This window comes from Polypterus senegalus, chromosome 12, assembly GCF_016835505.1.
Source record: "Polypterus senegalus isolate Bchr_013 chromosome 12, ASM1683550v1, whole genome shotgun sequence".
Taxonomy (NCBI): Eukaryota; Metazoa; Chordata; class Cladistia; order Polypteriformes; family Polypteridae; genus Polypterus; species Polypterus senegalus.
In genome coordinates, this window is record NC_053165.1 from 61,358,626 (window position 1) to 61,370,403 (window position 11,778).

The 11,778-nt window shown below is 32.3% G+C and overlaps 1 protein-coding gene across 1 annotated transcript in view; it reads left to right on the forward strand.

Annotated features, from left to right (window-relative positions):
- The window catches only part of slc6a4b (solute carrier family 6 member 4b), a 32,015-nt gene extending 20,497 nt beyond the window's left edge, over positions 1–11,518 (forward strand). Inside the window, exons 10-13 of the mRNA XM_039772789.1 lie at positions 527–626; positions 996–1,096; positions 6,034–6,201; positions 8,899–11,518. Of these exons, the coding sequence (XP_039628723.1) occupies positions 527–626; positions 996–1,096; positions 6,034–6,201; positions 8,899–8,979 (450 nt within the window). The 3' untranslated portion in view covers positions 8,980–11,518. The remainder of the gene's footprint in view (positions 1–526; positions 627–995; positions 1,097–6,033; positions 6,202–8,898) is intronic.
- Positions 11,519–11,778: the final 260 nt, after the last annotated feature.

Here is an 11,778-nt window from a genome sequence, read left to right on the forward strand (position 1 = left end):
CACTTGATAAATTTAAGGTAATGCCATCTCCAGCTGTATGTGACTATGTAATGGAAAAAGCAGACTCTGAAAATGGTTGAATGGATGATTCATTTTAGCTATATAATTATGGATAAATATACAACATCTGTATTATAAATACACTATGAATTGTGCCAGAACTAAACCACAATATTAGAATAAGAAATTAATTCATGGAATTAAATGTAATGTGGTCATTGTCTACTGTATGTGGAGTTTGCATTTTGTTCCTGTGTCTGCATAGGTTTACTCCATGCACTAATTTCCTCCCATAGGTGGGTTAGGCTGAATTATAGTTTTCCATCAACCTGGCATAAAAAATGTGCCTTGTGGTAGACAGTGGTCCTGTTTAGGACTGGTTCAGTGCTGTTGTGAATGGGTCCCGCAGCTTTGGAAAGATAAAATGAGTTTATTGTATGGATGAACAGATGGATGTACTGAAATATTATTGATTTGAGATTAAAAATATATGATATAATGTATAATCTTCTGTTGAATTTTTCAGGGTGGGGCATATGTGGTGAAGCTGCTTGAAGAATTTGGTGCTGGCTGTTCAATCATTGCTGTTGTCTTCTTAGAAGCAATTGCTGTCTCATGGTTCTATGGTAAATGTTTATTATTAGTAAGAATTTAATTAGATAGAGGAGATGTTGTATTCCCCAGAATACCATATGTGAACTTTATGGCTTCTGGAGATAAACAGATAAACACTCTGAATTAAAAACTAAGGAATGGCCATATATCACTCTAAGTGGGCAGGAAATATTCATACTATACTGATCTTATTTCTCAAAACTGCAATTTCTAGAAAAGATGGATTGCTAATGGTTAAAAATGTCTTTATTTTTAGAACAGAGTACAATGTATTGGTTATCCAAGCCAACTTTAGAATATCAAGTGCTATGGTAAATATTTCATGAATCTAACATATATAATGACCAATACACTTCTTGCACCTTTTTTAATATCTGCAGGCATTCAGAGGTTCTGTAATGACATTAAAGCCATGCTGGGCTTTGCCCCAGGAATATTCTGGAAAGTATGCTGGGTCGCAATCAGTCCAGCCTTTTTAGCAGTAAGTAATAGTTATTATTTTCTGTACTTTAAGAATACTGTCCATTCAAAATCACACATTCTAATAATCAATTTTCAGCATTTGCTAATATTTCTTCTCTGCTGATATGTAACTTTTTAGTCATATGATCCTACAAATGTTTATAAATCTTGTTAATCTACACAGCTGCTTAAAATTCTCCAGTAAACTTTTAAAAAAACATTGTACACAGATATTGTGCACCTGAGAAAATTTAGCTCTACCAAAGCAAACTGTTCCACCCAGTTATCGTCTTTCATTATACAGCATATAAACACATTTTGTTAAAGGGCACACATTAATAAATGTTAAAAAACTAAAATATTGTTACATAATTTTTAATTGTCTAAAGAATGCTTATAAATCAAACATGGCACCTCTAGCACATCAAAGTAATTTACTAACATTTATTCACCAAAATCAAATTTTTAAGGTTTTAATCTTACATATAATTTCATTTTAAGACTATTAGCATATAGTATGCATGCTTAAATGTACGATTTCCACCCACCACGGAAGACTTGAAAGCTTTTAAAGTAAGAAAATTAGGCAGTAAACCTAAGGAGACAGGCAATGCATAAACATTAGTGAGTGACTATTTACTTATAGTCAAACCAAGCTCTGGAAGACACATTCCAAGTAACCCAGTTTCACCCATGACAGAAAACCTGTTTTCTTCTAGTACCATGGACTCTTGTAGACTCCATTTCCACAGGACTTAATGTTTTCAGTTGACAAAGATGTTAATGCTGGTTTCTGAAAAGGATCCTTTGCATCAGTAGAATGTATTTCATTTCAATTTATATTTCATATGGAGTTAACAAAATGAAACAATGGTAAGCAGTGCTTCTCATCTGCGTGGATTTTCCTCTGGGTACTCTGGTTTTCCTCCCACATCCCAAACATGTGTGCATATGTTAGGTTGATATACAATTCTAAATTGGTCCTGCGTGGGTAAGTGTAGGTGGATGTGTGCAAGTGGGCACTGCAAATGACTGGTGACCCCCATCCAATGCAAGTTCCTATCATATGTCCAAAGTTGTTTTTATGCCTCTGCCGCCAAATGAAATTAAGCAGAGTACAGATTGTTATGTTGTTTTATATTGCACACTTGACAGTAAGTTGCTTTGAACCACCAGTTTATTACTATTCAAAACCTCTGCTTCTATTGCTGCCAGTAAAACAACATTTATGTATATAGTACACTTTCATACAAAGAATTTAGCTCAAAGTGCTTTACAAGAAGTCAAAAAGAAAGTTACAAGAAAAGAAAAAACAAATGAGATTAGGTACAAATATCAATAAATATATAACGAAGAAAAAGTAAATAAATAAATTCATACAATTTTATAAAACATAGATATATAATATGTAGAAGGGCAGCATCCTTATACATAATATCATAACAATATATATAACTGTCCTTATATAAAATATCATAATGTAAATCTCTAAAGAAAAGTCTTGTGATAAAGTCAGATGGCTGGGAGGACAGAAAAAAAAAAACTCCAGTTAAGCTGAAAATTATTATTTTTTTAAATCTGCAGGGGTTCCAAAGCATTCTACCTAACATACTGTATATACTCACATTTAACTTTTCCCGCAGATAAGTCGGGAATTTATTTTACTGTATAATTTCCGGTATTTTATAATGACGGTAGTATAAGTCGAATGTGTAAAACTCACAGTATTGGTCCAAGAGATTATAATATGCTAATGCCCACCTGAGAGAGTAACCATGGAGCACACTGCCTTTTTTTCAATGTATTGTGCCTATGTGGCCACATGGTAATAAACAAACTATTCCGAAGCAATGTTTGCACTGTTTAGTGTTTTTTGTATCTCATACCCTCATACATTTTTATCGTAAGAGCATCCCTTATCTATGATGGAGCATTTGATCAGAAGAAAATATGAAGCTGGTTTTAAATTAAAAGTCGTTGAAGTGGCGAAAAGAAATTGGTAACTGCGCTGCTGATAAACTGGTGCGAGATTGGAGGAAGCAAGAAGATGTAAAAAAAAATAATCGAGTGTCGTATTTTTGAGCAGGCGTATAAGTCGGGGTCTGATTTTATGATCGATTTTTCAGGTTTCAAGACCCGACTTATACACGAGTGTATACGGTAATCATTCTTAAGTCATTGCTCATTGTTTCCATTGTTTTTCATTTTTGTGGGACACCATGGGACAAAGTGATATCATCCCAACTTCATTTAACATAGTGGTCAAGTGAATGAATGTTTAATGGGTCAATGTACTCAAAGATGCAAAAAAAGAATAATCTAAAGTACTATCAAATCTGAATTATTATTAATTAGTCAATTATATTTGGCAATATGAACAATTCATATTATTTACTTTATTTAGATAATGGACTTATGTTTCCCATAGTCAGTTTTTAACATCTTTATATACCATTTTTGTCGAAAGTAGATTTATAAAGGCTACCTTTCATTTACATTTTTTTAATTATTTTTACTCATCAGAAGCATTTCAAGGAGAATGATGTTCTGCTGCAAAAATAATGTGGTCTAATAAGATTAATACTTGAATAAATACAGTTTAACATAGACTAATAAAAAAATACAAAATACATAAATTGATGAAAATGTAAAATATATTTCTTATAGCAGATTAGGGAAAAACAGTAATAGTGACTTCCTTTTTAGACCTAACAGGTTCTAGCCTGTGCCTGTGTTCTCTATAATAAATCTCTCTTTGTTAAAAAAATGCAAATTCCACTTAGAAATGTCAAAAATGTTTTTCTGTTTAATATTCTGCCATCCACTTTTAATACATAACAGTATGTGCTAATCTCCTTGGTCTCCCAAGGTTGAAAGATTTGACATTTTCAATGCTTTTCTTCATTTTGGCTTATCTGTTTCTCTCAGATAAAAAAAAAAACTGTAACATTTCTGAAATATTATAATTCTACCCACTTTTTTGTTACTACTTCATCTAATGTTATATAATATATAAATTTAATTTCAACCACTGCATACATTTGTACATTCAGATTATATTAAAAAAAAAATCAATATCCACTAATTTTCAAATTTTAGTTAAAAACACATTAATTATATGTCAAATATTCCAAAAAGATTATGCTTATTTCATTGTTAACTAAGAAAAAAAATTGATTGCTTCAGTGCCATTGTGAATTCATCCACTATTTTCAGTAGTGCATGGTATGCATTTTTTTCAATACATTAGAAGAGGGCAAATATTCACATTATCATTTACAATCAATTGTAAGCTGCTTAGCAAACAGAAATGGTTTTATGAGTTAATCACAAGACAAACTGTGAAATGTAGCAATCTCTCTCATGTTACATCTTATACACTACTAAGATGTATCTGTTTTACATATAATTGATTGTTCCTATGTAACCCAATAACTGAACAAGGCCGGTTAAGAAAATTTCCATATGTTATATTCTAATTCTCGCTTTTATGAGTGCTTGTGTATTTATTATACATTTTGTTTTTTGTTATCCTAATGTTGCTCGGGAATAGAAAACAGAAAATGACCAGTACATGTTACATACAATGTGTTCTGTCTATTGATTTATGAAGTGCCTATCTTATATATCTATCTAGCTATTAACTGTAGATAGAAAAGTACTGAAAACATGAAAAGCACTATATAACAGATACACATATGGCCCAATCAATAAACAAACAAATATTATATTATGACAAACAACAGGTAAACATTAAAACGACTAAAAAGAAAGTCTAACTAAAAAGAAAGAAAACTTTGGACTTGGCTAAAGATAAAAGAGCATTTACAGTCACATTTACACATTTACTTTCATTTACTCAGTTTTGTAATGTGTTTCTTTCTATTGTTATGCCCACCTGTGTGCAACTTTAAAGCATTGACTATAAATATAAAAAGGTTAATTTGTGATTTAACCATCTTACTTCATACATAATGTGCTAATGTAGTGACTAGGGCATTGCACTTTAAACCATAAGGTTTCCTGTTAAATCATTGACTCCTACTCATTGTGTGACCCTAAGCAATGGACCTAACCTGCCAATGCATCCATTTTCTATCTAAATATGTTTCCTGTAGCTCTGTACTGTTAAAATATGTTGGAATGATATTTACTACAGAAAGATCCATCCATCCATTATCCAACTCGCTACATCCTAACTACAGGGTCATGGGGGTCTGCTGGAGCCTATCCCAGCCAACACAGGGTGCAAGGCAGGAAACAAACCCTGGGCAGGGTGCCAGCCCACCACAGGGCACACACACACACACACACAGCCACACACCAAGCACACACTAGGGACAATTTAGGATCACCAATGCACCTAACCTGCATGTCTTTGGACTGTGGGAGGAAACCAGAGCAAGATTTAGAATATATATAAGATATAGATATAGAAAGATGCTATACAAAATAAAGAATGTTTACACGTGTTTTGGAGATGTATGAAGAATGTCATGGAACTATCTTTTTAAAATATTTATATCTTATAAAGGTTTATTTTTCAGAGCTGGTTGCAAAACAACAGCATTCAAATTATGTGTGCTAAGTTCTAACTGATGTATCACAAAAACACAATCTTTCCACATTCTAACAATGTATTCCCAATTTCCTATTTTAAACATACCCATGCCTTGATCATATGAAGAATATCTTTTAGTTGTATTTTTTATTGTATCTGGGTACAACTGACTATTCAGATAAAGATTAATAAGATTAAGTGATTTGTTCACTTATTAATGTTAATGATCATCCTAGGTATTGACTCCATCACTAGGCTCCTGCACTCATAACTATACAGCATTTTTCTTCCAGTGATCTAAAGAATATTAAATGACGTTAATAAGAGTGAAATTGTCTTCAGAGCTGATGACATTGGTATTGTATAACTAATGGTTGGTTTCTCTCTATCTCCAGTACATCATAATAAGCTCCCTGCTAGACCAGCCACCCCTTGTACTTTTTGACTATAAATACCCTGATTGGAGTATCACAGTGGGATATATTATTGGTGCTTCCTCATTCATCTGGATTCCTGTTTACATGGTTTACAAACTGGTGTGGACACCTGGCTCCATGAAACAGGTCAGATATTATCTAAATATTAACAGCACATAATATTTCAACAAATATTAAACTGATGCATAGAACACCATTATAATGCAAAGTTCTTTCTTTCAGATGTATCTAAATGATTTATAGATGTAGTTTACTTTCTCATACAAAAAGGATTTCTTTGTTGTGTGTTTTACTACAAATTGGTTTAAAAATTTTCAGAAGAGTAGATAATTGTTTGGAAAACATGCTCACGGTTTAAACTATGATATTGTTGTTAAAATATCCAGAATGGCAAATTTTCAAAAAGTAAAAAAATAACACAAATAATTTTAAATAGTTTTAAAAATTAAATGAACCTGACATCTATTCTGTAGATTGTACAGAGCTAAATTCAACAGTTTGGCCATATACAGTAAGCATTCTACATAAACACCCTATTGATTTTCCACTATAGTATGGAAGTAATAACAAAAACAGAGACATGATTTCTGTTTCCTAAACAAAATTAAATTCTAGCCCTGACAAACTATCTTTTTTCGTTATTTACAAAGTCAACCAAACTGCAATTTACTTTCAATAACTAAAACATTTCAGTAATTGAATTGCTAAATAGTAATATGCTTACAAAAATGTTTAACAAATATTACATATTAATAGTTACTTTTAAATGGTATGAGATTTATTGACTATACTAAGTCTAACTGTATGAAAATTTGTGGTAACTTAATACAATAGCTAGACAGTGTGTTCGAAACAGAATGAGTTAATTTCACTGGCTTTTCAGCCTTTACTTCCTGGAAGCTGTGCCTAGCAGTACTGTGGGATTTGATTTAAAATATGTATAAAGTTTACAAGGTAAGGTTGGAAAACTACAGTGGTGTGAAAAACTATTTGCCCCTTCCTGATTTCTTATTCTTTTGCATGTTTGTCACACAAAATGTTTCTGATCATCAAGCACATTTAACCATTAGTCAAATATAACACAAGTAAACACAAAATGCAGTTTTTAAATGATGGTTTTTATTATTTAGGGAGAACAAAAATCCAAACCTACATGGCCCTGTGTGAAAAGGTAATTGCCCCCTTGTTAAAAAATCACCTAACTGTGGTGTATCACACCTGAGTTCAATTTCACCCCCAGGCCTGATTACTGCCACACCTGTTTCAATCAAGAAATCACTTAAATAGGAGCTGCCTGACACAGAGAAGTAGACCAACAGCACCTCAAAAGCTAGACATCATGCCAAGATCGAAAGAAATTCAGGAACAAATGAGAACAGAAGTAATTGAGATCTATCAGTCTGGTAAAGGTTATAAAGCCATTTCTAAAGCTTTGGGACTCCAGCGAACCACAGTGAGAGCCATTATCCACAAATGGCAAAAACATGGAACAGTGGTGAACCTTCCCAGGAGTGGCCAGCCGACCAAAATTACCCCAAGAGCGCAGAGATGACTCATCCGAGAGGTCACAAAGACCCCAGGACAATGTCTAAAGAACTGCAGGCCTCACTTGCCTCAATTAAGGTCAGTGTTCACGACTCCACCATAAGAAAGAGACTGGGCAAAAACGGCCTGCATGGCAGATTTCCAAGATGCAAACCACTGTTAAGCAAAAAGAACATTAGGGCTCGTCTCAATTTTGCTAAGAAACATCTCAATAATTGCCAAGAGTTTTGGGAAAATACCTTGTGGACTGGAGACAAAAGCTGAACTTTTTGGAAGGCAAATGTCCCGTTATATCTGGCGTAAAAGTAACACAGCATTTCAGAAAAAGAACATCATACCAACAGTAAAATATGGTGGTGGTAGTATGATGGTCTGGGGTTGTTTTGATGCTTCAGGACCTGGAAGGCTTGCTGTGATAGATGGAACCATGAATTCTACTGTCTATCAAAAAATCCTGAAGGAGAATGTCCGCCATCTGTTCGTCAACTCAAGCTGAAGCGATCTTGGGTGCTGCAACAGGACAATGACCCAAAACACACCAGCAAATCCACCTCTGAATGGCTGAAGAAAAACAAAATGAAGACTTTGGAGTGGCCTAGTTAAAGTCCTGACCTGAATCCAATTGAGATGCTATGGCATGACCTTAAAAAGGCGGTTCATGCTAGAAAATCCTCAAATAAAGCTGAATTACAACAATTCTGCAAAGATGAGTGGGCCAAAATTCCTCCAGAGCGCTGTAAAAGACTCATTGCAAGTTATCGCAAACGCTTTATTGCAGTTATTGCTGCTAAGGGTGGCCCAACCAGTTATTAGGTTCAGGGGCAATTACTTTTTCACACAGGGCCATGTAGGTTTGGATTTTTTCTCCCTAAATAATAAAAACCATCATTTAAAAAACTGCATTTTGTGTTTACTTGTGTTATATTTGACTAATGGTTAAATGTGTTTGATGATCAGAAACATTTTGTGTGACAAACATGCAAAAGAATAAGAAATCAGGAAGGGGGCAAATAGTTTTTCACACACTATATTTTGAAACATCATAGAGCACAATGGATGCACATTTTTATATCTCAAGCTAGGGTTAAATATTTCCAATACAGATTTTAACTGGGTAAAATAAACAACTGTGAACAGTAACTAATCAGAGTTGTCTTAATGTCATAGTGTGGAAATGTTTTATTTAATAACCTTTTTTTGCTTCTTTCTATTTCTGGGTTATTGGAGACGCACATAAACTTAATTCTATATTTTTTGTTTGTTTGTTTGTTTTTTTAGAGATTGGCAGTTTGTGTGCGCCCACAGAGGACAATATGTGATCCACAGGCAGACTCACTCAACATGACAACTGTCCCTTAGCCCTATCCACTTTCCCAAAGAGAGATGACTGTGCTCTTTTATAGGACTCTACAACTTAGACATTTAAGTATTTAAAATTAAACAAAATCAGTTTTTGATTTTAAAGTCTTAACTAAAACAAATTAATGTAACCTTCGGATTTTTTTCTAAGAAAACTATGTGCAATGATATATACTTGGCATGTCTCTCAGAAACTGGGAGCCTAGACAACCACAGAGGCAGAATTCATCTCTTTAAATATATCAAATATTAAAATAGAAAAAAAGAAAATATAGGCCAATCAAGTTGGCTTTTACTGTGCCAAAGTTGTGAACTGAAGTGTTAAGTATGTCTAAAAATTGTGTAAGTGTTTATACTAGGAATTCATGTATTTATGAAGATAATACCAGAACATACCGTCCCTATTTTCAGATGTGTATACAAAATTTTTCCTTTCATTTATTTATACAAACAATCTCATACTTGTCTTGTTCCTTAATATTCATTTCACCATTTCTCCTGCTTTTACTGAGGCTGACCTTTTGGTAACAATACAGATATATTATAAACAAAGGATGCAAACATTTTGTACCATTCAGTACTAAAAAATATATCCAAGCAAATGTACTAATTCTATAGTTAGTAAATGTGCTATGCATTAACTGAGTAAACCTTGATAATGTAAGGTCTGTTCTTTAAAATATATAACCTTTTTAAAGAACTAGTTTATTATCTCATTTGAATTTCCAAATTAGACGCAACTACTTAAAGATGCAGAATGTATAGTATACTAGACTGGTAACAATTTAATAAACATATTTATCAAATATGTACATATAAATGGATTACAAAATTAATAAATTCCAAGAATACATTAAACACCTGTTCAACCATTGCAGTTAGTTTGTGCAACACGCATATTTTATTTACAATAACATTTATTTTAAATTTATTTTCTTTGATAACTATCAAGAAGTGAATTACAATGTATGTAAGATGTTCTAATGGATGGATGAAACACATTCTAAGCTGGGCAGACTCCTGCTTTAAAAATTTACTACCAACTTGAACTTATGCTCCTTGTACCATTGACCTTACATACACAAATATTTAGGGAGAACTATTCATTTGTTTACTCTGCAAAAACTAAGTATAGTAGTGTAATATACAGTACAGTTTAAACAGGTCATGAGTTAAGTTAAATAGGAATGATCACTGCAGGTAATTTTTTTTTACTGATTAATGTTTTAAAACATATGACTAACACGTTTAATGTCAAATTTTCTTTTCTACTAATTTTAACATTACACAAATGAAAGCATCAACATTTTTAACAAATTAATGTCACATTTTTATGAGATTTAAAATGAATACTATTTAGGAAAATGCTAATTTATAAGCTTAGATTCAAATACAGCTTTAGTGCAGCATGTAAATAAATCCTATAAGTTTAAGCTGTACAAAATTTTTATTTATTGTTGAGCAGTCAATGTAATCGTATGCATAACATAGTAAAGCATAAGGAGATACCCACTGAACTGGCCTTAATACTTGAGAAATACAACAGATGGAATGGTTAAATTATTGAAGAGGAATTCCTTTTACTACCTTAAATGGATATTATAGGAAATAATCTTTGTGTTGAATTTTAAAAGAATTTTTGAAGAAAATGACACTTTGTGTCAAAATGTTTTTTAACAATACATACCTACTAATGATTTATTTGTAAATAATGCAGTAAATTAAAAAGGCTTTAGACTTAATGCAAATAAATAGTATTAAATGTGATCAAGAAATCACTATTATGTTCCACTGTGAAACCAAAGTCAGTCATTTTCATGTGTTTTTCAAATTCCCACAAATTCTGCTCAACAACATTGTTCTCCCAATTAAAACATAAAAAAGTTTTAAACCTCTTACTTCTTATTCCTAGTTAAACACAGTCCTCTACTCTGTCTGTTAAAAAGTGCAGTTAATGTGAAATAAGTGTATAAAACAAAGGAAATATACCAAACTGTGTATTTAAATTAGTTATTTGTGTTAAATGTTTTACAAAATAAATTGTATCGGATGCTGTATTTTTTATATTTTTTGTGATTGACAAAAAATGAATAAAATGTAATGCAAGATATTAAGTAAGCAAATTACTTCATATATAACTGGGCTCTGACAAAATAAAACTCCAAAGTTAAAGGTAGACTGTTACCTGCTCCAACTTTAAACATGATGATTTTAAAATAAAAATGGGTATCCAAGAACTTTTCAGAAGGTACTCAGTTTAGTTTAATTGTGAAAGAATGCAAACTGTCTGCTTAAAAGCATATTGGCATGTATTTACACCTAACAATTGTTGTCATTGATTTTTACCTCATTTCTACATCAAGTGAATATCAATAGCACTCACAAAGTAATGGAAAAGATTACTTTATAGTGTTCTTAGCCATTATTATTTTCTATGGAGATGTTACATATTGTAATGTGGGTTGACATGATCATATATTTGTAATTTTTTGTGCTCCTTGTTTTAACCCTCCTCAGTTTTAACAGTGTAAGTAACTGTACAAAGGCATCAAATTCTAAAATAGAAGTAACCAAATACTGCTACTTTGATTGCTGGCAGGTTCTCCCTGTTATTATGAGAAAGTTGTTTGCAAGTAGTTTACAGAATTTTGATTCTAGAAAAAACAATTATAAACAAGAAATGTTAACAATATTCCATTTGCTTTGATTCAATGTCTTAGTTCAATAGTGAACATGATCTTATTATTGTTGTGTTAAAAGCTTAATACTGAAATTAGCCAATATTTTGTGTGTTTTTGT